Source organism: Epinephelus moara, chromosome 24 (assembly GCF_006386435.1).
Source record: "Epinephelus moara isolate mb chromosome 24, YSFRI_EMoa_1.0, whole genome shotgun sequence".
In the NCBI taxonomy this organism is placed as follows: domain Eukaryota; kingdom Metazoa; phylum Chordata; class Actinopteri; order Perciformes; family Serranidae; genus Epinephelus; species Epinephelus moara.
The window spans coordinates 27569430-27581065 of record NC_065529.1 but is presented as its reverse complement, the minus strand read 5'-3'; the positions used below and the strand labels follow the sequence as shown (position 1 = coordinate 27581065).

The 11636-nt window shown below is 39.1% G+C and overlaps 1 protein-coding gene and 1 pseudogene across 3 annotated transcripts; one reads left to right on the top strand and one right to left on the bottom strand.

Annotated features, from left to right (window-relative positions):
- Positions 1-1708: 1708 nt before the first annotated feature.
- Positions 1709-5892, bottom strand: LOC126385544 (THAP domain-containing protein 2-like; annotated as a pseudogene).
- Positions 5893-5944: 52 nt separating this feature from the next.
- srsf3a (serine and arginine rich splicing factor 3a) lies at positions 5945-11606 on the top strand. 3 transcript variants are annotated; one of them, XM_050038476.1, is made up of 7 exons: positions 5945-6083; positions 6792-6844; positions 8169-8373; positions 8461-8595; positions 10679-10702; positions 10795-10875; positions 10988-11606. In XM_050038476.1, exons 2-7 carry the CDS (start codon positions 6841-6843, stop codon positions 11013-11015), a joined length of 477 nt encoding a protein of 158 aa, XP_049894433.1. In that variant the 5' UTR covers positions 5945-6083; positions 6792-6840; the 3' UTR covers positions 11016-11606. The 3 variants fall into 3 exon arrangements, with proteins under 3 accessions (XP_049894433.1, XP_049894434.1, XP_049894432.1); XM_050038477.1 differs by lacking the exon at positions 10679-10702; XM_050038475.1 differs by lacking the exons at positions 5945-6083; positions 6792-6844; positions 8169-8373; positions 8461-8595 and adding an exon at positions 9452-9905.
- The last annotated feature ends 30 nt before the right edge of the window (positions 11607-11636 follow it).

Below are 11636 nucleotides of genomic sequence, written 5' to 3'. Positions count from 1 at the left end.
CCCCATGTGTTTACACAAAGAGCATTTGTCATTTATATTAGGAATGCACTTATAAATATTGCAATTAATCAGGTGACACTAGTGTATGATTTAAAATAACAGCTCTTTGATTCAGGCACCACATATTTGTAGGGAAGAGTAAACACAGTATTTCATGTTCTGCCATCAAGGGCTCACTCTGTCCATTTATATTTATGTTTATCTAATAGGCATTAATGCTCTAAGGTATTGTTGATTTTTTTGTCAAATATGGAAATACCATCAATAGTTATGTTGTAATTGGCTAGAGTAACAATGTCATATCTATCTGACTTGTAACATGATAAGCATATAAGACCAGATGATGCTTCATTCATTGCTGTACTGTGGTCATGTTGGGAGACAGTTACACTGTATCTCTCTATAAAATCCTCCTTTGGCTACAGGAGCCTGTCACAGTTACATCACTGTTTTACAAGCAGAAGTTGTTGTTTAACCCATTTTCAAATATAATGTTTTGTTTCTGTATGTGATACTGAAAACATGAAAAACATTTGTGAGAAGAACAGTTCTGTGTAAACAGAAGGGGCCAACATATATGAGCTTGACTATTACAAGTTGGAGAGTTTGGAAGTTTAACGACAGCATAAGGGCACATTAATAAAAAATTTTTAGACCACCCACTATTTTAAACAGAAGGTTTGGGATAATATTTCACGTGCAATCTTGATCTTTTGGAAATCTTTTGATCCGGTTGATCTTGTAAATTTGAGTGTGGAGTATTTGACAGAGTTGGCAGTTCAGCGTGTCGAGACACCTTCAGAACTTTTCAAAGTATGACTTTTCTAAACACCTGTATCTAATAAAAATAAATGCATGAATAGTGGAGGACCTATTTCAAATTGGTTAGAATATAAATTTAAGGGTTCTGGTATTGGTACTGGTGTTGTAATCTTTTAAACAATACCCAGCCCTGCAGGTAGCTGAGGACTGACATCACACTAGCCATTTTCATCCGCTTAACCAGGGCCAGTCGTGGGGGCAGCAGGCCAAGCAAAGCACCCCAGACGTCCCTCTCCCTAGCAACATTTTCCAGCTCCTCCTGGGGGACCCCAAGGCGTTTCAAGGCCAGGTGAGATATGTAATCCCTCTAACGTGTCCTGGTCTACTCCAGGGCCTCCTACCAGTGGGACGTGCACGGAACACCTCCAATGGGAGGCGCCCAGGAGGCATCCTGATCAGATGCCCCAACCACCTCAACTGACCCCTTTTGACTTGAAGGAGCAGAGGCTCTACTCCGAGCTCCCTACAGATGTCCGTACTCCTTACCCTATCTCTAAGGCTGAGCCCAGCCACCCCACAGAGGAAACACATATCAGCTGCTTGTATCTGCGATCTCATTCTTTCGGTCACTACCCAGAGCTCATCACCATAGGAGAGGGTTGGGACGTAGATGGACACTAGCGATATTCTCAAATGAAAAGGGTACCATGTCAGAGACCTCAGCTGGTACTTTGTATAACATGTCCCAAGTGTTACCCAGTGCTCTGATGTTGACTGCCCATGAGACCATGAGACAACGGACCATGAGACAGTGGAAAACACTATGGTAGTGAACCACACCCAGGTTGTTGTTCCATCCACGAAGTATTTATGAGTTGTTTTTTTCCAATTTAGAAAAAAAAACTAAGCCTTCTCTCTTAATAGCATGGTGCACTTACACATCAGCTCATATATGAGGCCCTGGTGGAAAAACGAAGCTCCAAATGATCCTGGCTGCAGCCATGTGTGGACGCAGCAGCTCTGGTACCATCAGGGTCCATACTTCAATGTTGATGACAAAACCAGTCACAGACAGATTCCTTTGAAATATGAAAAAATGTCAGTATGCAAATACTTGCTGTATAAAACCTTAGTCTCATGATGTTAAACAGTGTTAAAGTGAATATCATTATATGGCTTGGACTTGAACATACATGGGGAAAAGACACGGTAAAGAAATCTGAACCCTACAGGGAACTATTTTTGGAGTAAGTAGTACAAAACAGTGTATGCAAGCACATGACAAACTGAGCATGTGGAACTGTTAGATAACGTGCGTGTATTTTTACAGAGTTGGTATGACAGTGTTAAAATGTCCGGCACTTAGAAAGCATGAAATGAAATGATCTAGATAAAAGCTCAATTGCATTACATCAGCTTTGGTTAGACTGCAATCTAAAATTGTGTAATGACACTACAATTAAACCACTACTAAATTATAAATGTTACACTTGCTTAATCTGTTGAAGGAAGGGGCTGAGCAGTTCAACATACCAGAGTAGAAGTCAAGCTTCTGCTGCAGTATCTCTCTATTTTTGTGTTTTAAATCCTCTTGCAGGGACTTTGCTTCTTCTTGTGCCTTCTTTCCCGATCCGTGGCATTTCTTAGGTCCTGACACAATTAACCTTCTCCTGAGCTTCAGTTACTTGTCTTTTAACTTCAGCTGGGTCAAGGGCATACTAATACTGACTCCTGAAGGTCCTCTGACAGCTGATCATCAACATCAGGACATTCTGCAGCAGCTTTTCGTTAGGTCCTGCTTGACCTGGATCTACTGGACACCTGGAGATAAAGTAGAAAACACTTAGAGTATTCATGTAGTTATAGTTTGTAAGCAAATGTGTATGTGAGAGATAAAGATCACACGAAAAGTTGTCATTGTTTATATAGAAACAATTTCTTAATGACACCAACTTTCCAAAGATGGTCAGGAAGTGACACGGTCACTCCCTCCTTTAGACGAGTTTTCTGTCCAGTCATGTCAAAGTCTTCAGCCTTGAAGTGACAGCTGCAGAGAACTCAATGGTCATTTCCTCAAAGTCCCTTCTCCTCAAAAGTGCTGTCCATGCTTGTCTTTTGACCTTATGTTCTGGAATCCTGTGCACAAACCAAGTCCGTCTGAAAATACACGATGCAATTTTGCATGCAACAACCAGACACAAGAACACGTATTACAGTTTAAGTTCACACTGTAAAAATGTGAATATCTGTCGAGCATAATCCAAGCATGCTGTTCCACTTTATATACTTCATATCCACCCAACCTCATCATGTATGTAAACAACCTGTTACATCAGTGTTTATAGAAGTCAAGTGTTGTTCACCTTGTTTAGCTTTGTTGTTCTTGTTTTTTGTATGTGAACACATACACTGACCAGCCAAAACATTGCAACCCCCAGTGTGTGAAGAGTATAACACTAATAATCTTGTAACAATCCAATCTGAATCTGGATCTGATGAATTTGGAGGCCAAGTTGACGCCTTGAGCTCTTTGTCACGTTCCTCAGGCCATTCATGAGCAGTTTTTGCATTTTGCATTGCCATTGAGGAGTGCTGTTGAGTGCTGGAGGGGTACTTGGTCTGTAATAGTGTTTGGGTGGGTGGGGCACGTCACGTGGCAGGAAAAGGAGCCAAGGTTTCCCAGCAGAACATTGCACTGTAACAAAATGATCAATGTTAATCACTTCACCAGCCAGTGGTTGTAATGTTTTGGCTGATTGGTACATGTGGCAAATAAAACTGAATTTGACTTTGAATCTTTTGTACCTGCGGCACTCCTTTTATGCAGCAACATCTCGGCCTCATAACTTCATGAGTACCACTCACAAAGCCTATCACTAATCTACAGCTATTCAGGAATACAACTGAAGCTGATTTGTGCATGACTCAAAGTCCTTGAGCTTCAGAATTGCAGTCTCATGCTGAGTAGGTGTTTATTCAGTCCATTTTTATTGCATTATATGAGAACAGAGATTTGTTTAACTGCCAAGAAAACATATTGGCCAGTCTCAGGCACTCCATTAATAATGGGTGTGCTGGTTCATGTTGGTCTATAGCCCTAACAGGGTAGAGGACTTTGAGCTAAGTTAGCCTTAGCTCTATGAGTGATCCAGATTTAGCTCGCTAACCTTCTACACAGAACTTTTACAACTAAATCAAATATGTTTTTACATAGTTTTTTTTTTTTAAAGATATTTTTATGGGCATTTTTTGCCTTTAATTGACAGGACAGTGAAGTGTGAAAGGGGGACAGAGAGAGGGAGAGACATGCAGCAAAGGGCCACAGGCCGGAGTCGAACCCGGGCCGCCACTGCAACAGCCTTGTACATGGGGTGCCCGCTCCACCACCAAGCCACCGACGCCCTGTTTTTACATAGTTTTGATCTGAGCTATTGTCTTTATAATTAAGCCTGGCAGGCTTAATTATAAAGACAATAGCTCAGATCAAAACTGGAATGTGGAATGTGTGACAAGCAGATAAACATCATGAAACATGGGAGGAAAAGGCCAGAAGTGAAAGTTATGCTCAAGCTACGTTACTCTTTTTTATGAGAAAAGAATATGTGTGTGTGAAAAAACCTTCAAATCATATAACATAACAATAATATATAATAACATTTGCCTAATCACTAAAATCAACAGGCCTTAATTTGGGACAGGCCCTTTTCCTTCCATACAAAACTGTTGTTCAGCAAAGGATATACAATCAAATTGTTTCTTTAAACCAGTATGAATATTACTTGTATAAAAAAATAGGCTTCAGATAAATATTTATTAAGAATCATTCATTTGACCTAGCTCTGACAAACAGAGCATCAGATAGACAGAGTTACAGCGCTCAAGGATTACAGCACCCAGCATACTGGCACAACTGGGACCCTTACAGACTAATGGACTATGAATAACTTACAGGGTAATCAAGGAATGGACACATAATTAGAGGGAGCAAACAACCTGCTTTTATACAGCTGAAGAACTTCTATTAAAAAAGACCAGGAGTCTAATTGAGACAGGCCTTTATTTGTCTAAATGTGTAGCTACACTGGGCTAATAAAAGGGACTAGTAATTATTTTAAGCAACACAATCTGAACTGTTTTATGTGCAATGACTATATATATTTTTTTACTCATTTTATTGTGCACTTTATACTGTTTTTGATGTTGCCAATCCCTCTACAGGTGCCTTAGCATTATTCTATTATTTTAGTATTTATTCCCTTTTATGGTCTGGATTTTATCTTATTTTTATGTATTTATTTTATTGTGCAACATATTGAGTGAGTGTTTCTTTGTCAGTGTGTGAAGCTCCACTGAAACAAATTCCTATCAACATGTCGATTTGGCAATAAAGTACTGAATCTTGATTTATATATAATTAATTATATTTTATACCAGACAGTTTAACGTAGCCTATAAAATAATTGAAGACTATCTTAATTTTTGAAGTTGATTACTTTGTACAGAGGACATGGTGAAATTGAGCACATTGAGACAACCACAAAAGCTCAGGAAAAACAAAAAGTATTTTAATGTGTATTATTCTGTGTTTACGTGATAAGGAAGACTTTAATCTACAGCCAAATTTAAGCAATTCTTAATATAACATTTGACGCATTTTAAAAGAAAATGTGAGTAGATAATACATGGGGACAGAGATGTTGCTGTAACGTTGATGTTTCATGCTGCAGTGCACCTGCTAACGTTACAATTCGGGCATGTAAAAGACTGTATGTAACGTTAATATGATCGTCATGAAACAGGTGTAAACAAACACTTTAGATAATTAAGGACGACTTAACTCAATAAAGTATGGGTTAAATTAGAGGGACATAGCCGACTGATAAATATAACCGTTTTCTTACTGACAGAAGTTCATCCTATTATTTTGTTTACCTGACATAAGTTAGCTTAAAGTCGTAATGGGACAGTCACTTGAAACAGATAGTTGTGATGGGCTATATCCAACTCAACTCGTTCCTGACAGTATAATTATTGTAAAATAATTTCTCACCTGTGAAATGTGTCTCCCTGTGGCTTGGTTTTGATTTTTCTATCATTAGTAAATCCCATGACGGCACTGAGGTCTGGCATTTTCTATTTTCAGCCCAACAGTTCGGGACCTGCTCCAACATGGCAGCGGCAGAGAACCGGAAGTAGCGCGTGATGTAGCGCCTACGTGTATATATCTACGTATGACTGCTCACAACAGACAAGCTAACCTAGCGACTGAGAGCCGTGAAATCTGCCGCTAACGTTTCTATCGAACTGCAGACACAACAAAGGTGAGCTACATGTCTTAGACATATTAAACTACTTGTGTCCATTCACGTAATGTATAATGTAACGTCCTTTGGTGTGCTGGTGGGCTCAGTAATTTTCTTCCTAACCGTTTCGTCGTGATAAATGTAAAATTTGCTAGCCTATGCTGCTACATGCTGTTCTAGCTAACTAAGCTAACGTTAGCGTCAATGTTTGCTAGGCTGTTTTGGGGGATCTGGGAATCGCTGCAACATAAATATTTGGCAACTTAAGCTCGGTTGGACGCGGAAGTATGAGGTTTGTGTAACGTTAGTGATAATGTTTACCGGGAAAATCTGCGTTTTAAACTAACCAAGAGCATATAAAGACAGGTTAATGATTACCTGGTCGCCGATACGCATGAGCTAACATACTTTTGGTTGCAAGCTAACGCTAGCTGGTTAACGTGCAGCCAACGTTAGCACTCTGCTATGTAGGGCTATATGATCAATAATGGGGTCCAATTTGTTGTAGTCAATACCCGGCCAAATCTGCGTGCTAATGTTTAATGTAGAAAATTTAATAGCAGTCAATAGGCCTCTTTCCCAGAGGCGGAGAATGACATGCCTTGTCAAGATGAACACAGATACCAGGATGTCCTTTATGGACAGTGAATTGTGACAATTGTTTATGTAGCTAACACTGAGATCATTTGTGTGGCTGTAACATTTTCTGACTGACTCTCCTTTTAGGCACATCTGACTGTAAGGCTCTATCAAGTGGATATTTAAAGCTGGTGAAATGAGTAAGTTTCGGTCATTTGTTAATCTGCTGATTTCTCGATGTTTCATTGTTGCTCCCGCTCAAAACACTAGGGTGTTTCCCCAGGGAAATTCTTTCGCTGAGGTGATAAGCCTAAAGCTTGACACACCCAGTTTCATTATTAGTTTAGTTATTGGATGACTGATCACACCTAAGTCACACTCATTAAACATATGGCGTTTGCTGTGTGTAATTAAACACAGGGAGACTGACTGACTCTATTTGGAGCATTAATATAATTAATGTAGAATTAACATTAAAATTAAAGAATTGGTAACAGATAACATTCATCATGAAAGGTTGCAGTTATATACACAAATTATGCAAGAAATTCAAGACAGGCATCCTGCAAGTGTTCATGAGAGAGTATCATGCCGTCAGTGCTTATGCCCTGTATTGTGTGTATATTTAGTGCAGTTTTTAAGTGGTTTTACTTGAGATGGACATGCTATTAATTAGGCGATTCTGGGTTATTATTACCATGATCTGAGATACTAAAATATCCCTGCAATAAATGCTGTGCAGAAATAATGCCTTGCATCATTTTCATGCAGTTATTACCTTTGGCTGCATCACTAGTGCCATCTTAGAGGAGCACTTAAAGCACTAGGGGCTCATGATATAAATATAGTACAGTCTCCCATATTCTAAATAGGGATGGGTATTATAAATGCTGTCTTCTGTGACAGTAGTGTCGGGACACCAGTCTAACTTTTACACTGCTAGCAACGGTCAGACCAGTACATGATTTGGTTACACCTTTTTTAGAATTATTATCATCTTTGATGCCAAAGCTTGTCCCTGTCTGTGTAGCACATGGGGAAAGTTACACTGGCATTTATGTTTCAATGTCAACCCAAACCAAGATCTTAGTTATCCAATATCATGGTTCTTCATGATGTACATGCACATAACATGCTATGTATAGGGCACCAAGTGCTAGCAGGGGTACTAATGAAAATGATCATAACGCACTTGCATGAATGTGACCTTGTGAAACTTTAATTTGCATACTCTCAAATTTTGGTTGCAGTCTGGATTTTTGTGGTTTGAAATTTCTCAATACAAAATGCAGAAAGGAAACTCACAAGCTGTGTACATGCATTTCACAAGTAACATTATTAGATGATGCAGAATAAGTTATTAGGATGTGTAAATAAAAATATATATATATTTGTTGAGCGCTTTTTACAGACATAAGTTACAAAGTGCTTTACATAGGCATTACAAAACAAGGAAAGATATTTTAGAAGATGATGTGACCACCTGAACCATATGCCTCCATGTTTGTGTCTCTCTTTTCTCAGGCCACAATGACCAGTTTCCCCTTGACTGCAAGGTTTATGTTGGGAATCTAGGAAACAATGGAAACAAGACAGAGTTGGAAACTGCTTTTGGGTACTATGGCCCCTTGAGAAGTGTTTGGGTTGCCAGGAATCCCCCAGGCTTTGCTTTTGTAGAGTTTGAAGATCCCAGAGATGCATCCGATGCTGTGAAAGAACTGGATGGAAGGTAACTAATTTAACACTGTAATCAAAATTTTCTGTATTTTCTTTTACTTTTTTTGGCACTTTCCCACTCGTGATGATTTGTGCTCAGAAACATGTGTGGCTGTCGAGTGCGTGTTGAGTTATCCAATGGGGAAAAGCGCTCAAGGAGTCGTGGCCATCCTCCATCCTGGGGTAGACGCCCTCGCGATGATTTTAGGCGACGTAGTCCTCCAGTCAGACGCAGGTATGTATTTCCTACTTGACTCATGAGTCACTTTATTTGTTTACATACAGTCTCATTGTGTGCAGTGTTTTTCTAAAGCACGAATGACAAAGCTGATTTACAATCCCCACACACTGTAAGCATTAATTTTTTTACTCTATCTAAATATAAGTTCATTTGGCAAAGTCATTTAAATCTGCCAACCTCCCACACTGGCAAATAATCTCTTATATCTTTAGATCTCAGACCTATTTAAGCTTAAACCAAAGCCAAAACCAAGTAGGAGGTGATTGGTAGTTGCTGTGGCCTAAATTTTATTGTTAGAGCTCTTAGTGCTGTTAAACATGATAGTAAAATAATATTATTATTATTATTATTATTATTATTAGCACACATACAAAATGAGTTCATCAATAGATAAAATTTGGATCCAGCTGCTTTGGGATTTGATTAATCGGTGTCATTCCCTTTTCTCAATATGTTTAAAAAAATCTTAATTTACAGGAGTGACACTTTATAACAAACTTTCTTCATTATTTCATTGTTTTCAAGGTGTTTTGTCTGGGTTTTTTTTTTGCTAAGTTCAAAGGTAGCTTATGTTAGCATTTGACTATTGATGAACTCTTATAACAATATGTTTGTTTAAAAAAAGCAAGCAACAAAACAGGCTCTGTCAGAGTGCTATTGCTTTACGGGGACATCTTAAGAGGCACAGTTTGCAATTCATCATCAAGCAATCATTCTCATAGGTACTTTCTAGAATTACATTCTGCAGGTGTAAATTTTGTTTTCTTTCTGAGTTCAGTTGCCATCTATTAATAAAACTGAACCCCGTTGCAGAGTCACCACCACGCTTCTCACCATCTGAGTCAGTCAACTAGTCTTCTTTCAGCATCATGTGACTGCTGACCAGGGAGCCCCAATCAGCTTGGCTGGTGTTGTCACATGACCAAGGCGCACCGCCAGTCGTCAGGTTCCACCAACCTTTTGGTCCCTGAGCATGCAGTTCCCAGCATCCTCCTCTTCTTCCTCCAACTTTAACCCAATCGACAGCGGCCCACTTCACATTATCAACCAATCGGCGTCTTTACTCTCTCTATTCTCCACACAACTGCTGTATCAGCGGGAACAGCCCTTGGCTTACATCCCTTCCCATCCTTCCCCCCAAAAAGGCAGGGAAAATCTACAACTACCCCTTCCAACCAGCCACCAAGCAACTTCATATCTCCAACATTTGCATCATGTGGCAAATCCTCTCGGCAATTCGACTTCCCTCACCATCAGTCTGGCTTCCTTGCGTCATTTCTATCTTGTCCAAATCCCCCCAAATAGTAAGTTGCTTTTATCCTGCTCTTTGTAGTTTGTATGCTTAATCTAGCCATAAAAGGTGCTTGACAGTTTTCCCAGAGCAGTTATGTGATTTAGAGAAAGCTGCAAAAATCTACACATCAAAAGATGTGGTCAAGGAACTTAACTTTCAGTGGTCAATTTTTATATGCAAAAAATTAACTACATTTGGATGTTCACTGTGTAATTGGGCATAAGAGTGCAATTTCATGGCTCGACATTAGGCCACCTTTAGTGATACCCATTGGAGAAAAGAAGTGAAGATGATCACAGTCTGTTTCTGATCACATCCACAGTATGGAGCAATTTAATTTTATCCTGGACCTTTTGTAGATCATTGTGCACAAGCTGTATGCCTCCAGTGTTTAAAAGCAGTATTTTAAGGCCTCGTAGCAGGCAGCAGATAGATGATCTGATGTTTTGCGCTTGTCATAATTAAGTTGTAATGTATTTTTAGTGGTGTTTGTCCCAGGCAAGCCTTAATGTCGAGCCCTGATTTTGTCCTATATTCTGAAATCTGGCTCCATGATTGGTGCTCATTGGACAAAGTTTCCTTTTAATGAGTTGATCTTGATGCAGTTCATGGATGCATGATCCTTCTATTAACAGACAAGGGACTACGTGTAACCACGTTTCCACGAGTAATCCATGTCTCTAAGGATCAAGAATACCAAAGGTTTCATTAGTTATGGGAAGGTTGAATTCTACATACTAAATATTCTTTGCCTCATTTTTTTTTACTTCACCTACACTATAGGAGGAGAAGCCGCAGTCGCAGCAGGTAAGCTTGTAACGGTTTTTATTTCAACTCTGCATTTGTTGATAATTAATGATAAAATTCATCTTTATTGTGTTTTTGGTTTGGTTAACCAGGTCTCTTTCAAGAGACAGAGGCAGACAGCGGTCTCTCTCCCGAGACAAGAAATGCCAAAGATCCATCTCACGGTCAAGGAGGCAAGTTTAAGTGTTACTGATAATCATCATACTGTAACCTAAGACCTAATGTTACTGCTAAATAATTTTAATTATCATTTTGCACTTACTCACTTATTTGTTTACTTTTCAGTCGTTCCCGTTCTAACGAGAGAAAATGAGGACCTCAGACAATGGTTCATCTGCAGGATCTCACCATGGTTAGGGGGAAAAACAATTTTTTATAGCCATGTTTTCTTTTCTCGAGGGATGGCTGAGTTACATATTGTGTAATGGAAGTCCGTTGAATTAACAACAAAGGACCTAAGCCTTTTCTCCTGAAGTAAATTCTGTCTTACCCTGCATGTTTAAAATGATATACTGGATTTAGTTTGACATTACCATCCTGTTTTTAAACTGTTGAATTAAAGCTCATGTTGTGTTTTTTTTATTTGTTTTTGTTTGCTTTTTTAAATTCTTGGTTTTAGATGACTGGCAGTGGGTTAATGTGAGATGCACCACCAGTTAAAAGCATACTTCATACCAGTGACAGAAATGAGACTGGCAACAAATGTTAAATACTGGTGCTGTTATTTTCAGGCTATTCTTTAAGCCAGAAACATGTTCTGTAATTCTGTATTTTACCTATGTCAATTTTGCCAAGAAAGGCATTTACTCTATTCAACTTTGCTTGACTCTCTGAGCTCTGACAACTTGTGCTGCTGCAGTTAAAAAAAAACTTGTTCAATAAATGGTTTTCCAAGGTGACTAAATCTCCTCTTTTTCTTTTCTGTTTGGATAGT

Excerpts from the sequence above, each read along its gene's own strand:
- srsf3a (XM_050038475.1), top strand. The coding sequence starts at position 9,575 with ATGCAGTTCCCAGCATCCTCCTCTTCTTCCTCCAACTTTAACCCAATC. Across the intron at positions 10,703-10,794 it reads AGAAGCCGCAGTCGCAGCAG|GTCTCTTTCAAGAGACAGAG; the intron begins GTAAGCTTGTAA and ends TTGGTTAACCAG. Across the intron at positions 10,876-10,987 it reads TCCATCTCACGGTCAAGGAG|TCGTTCCCGTTCTAACGAGA; the intron begins GCAAGTTTAAGT and ends TTTACTTTTCAG.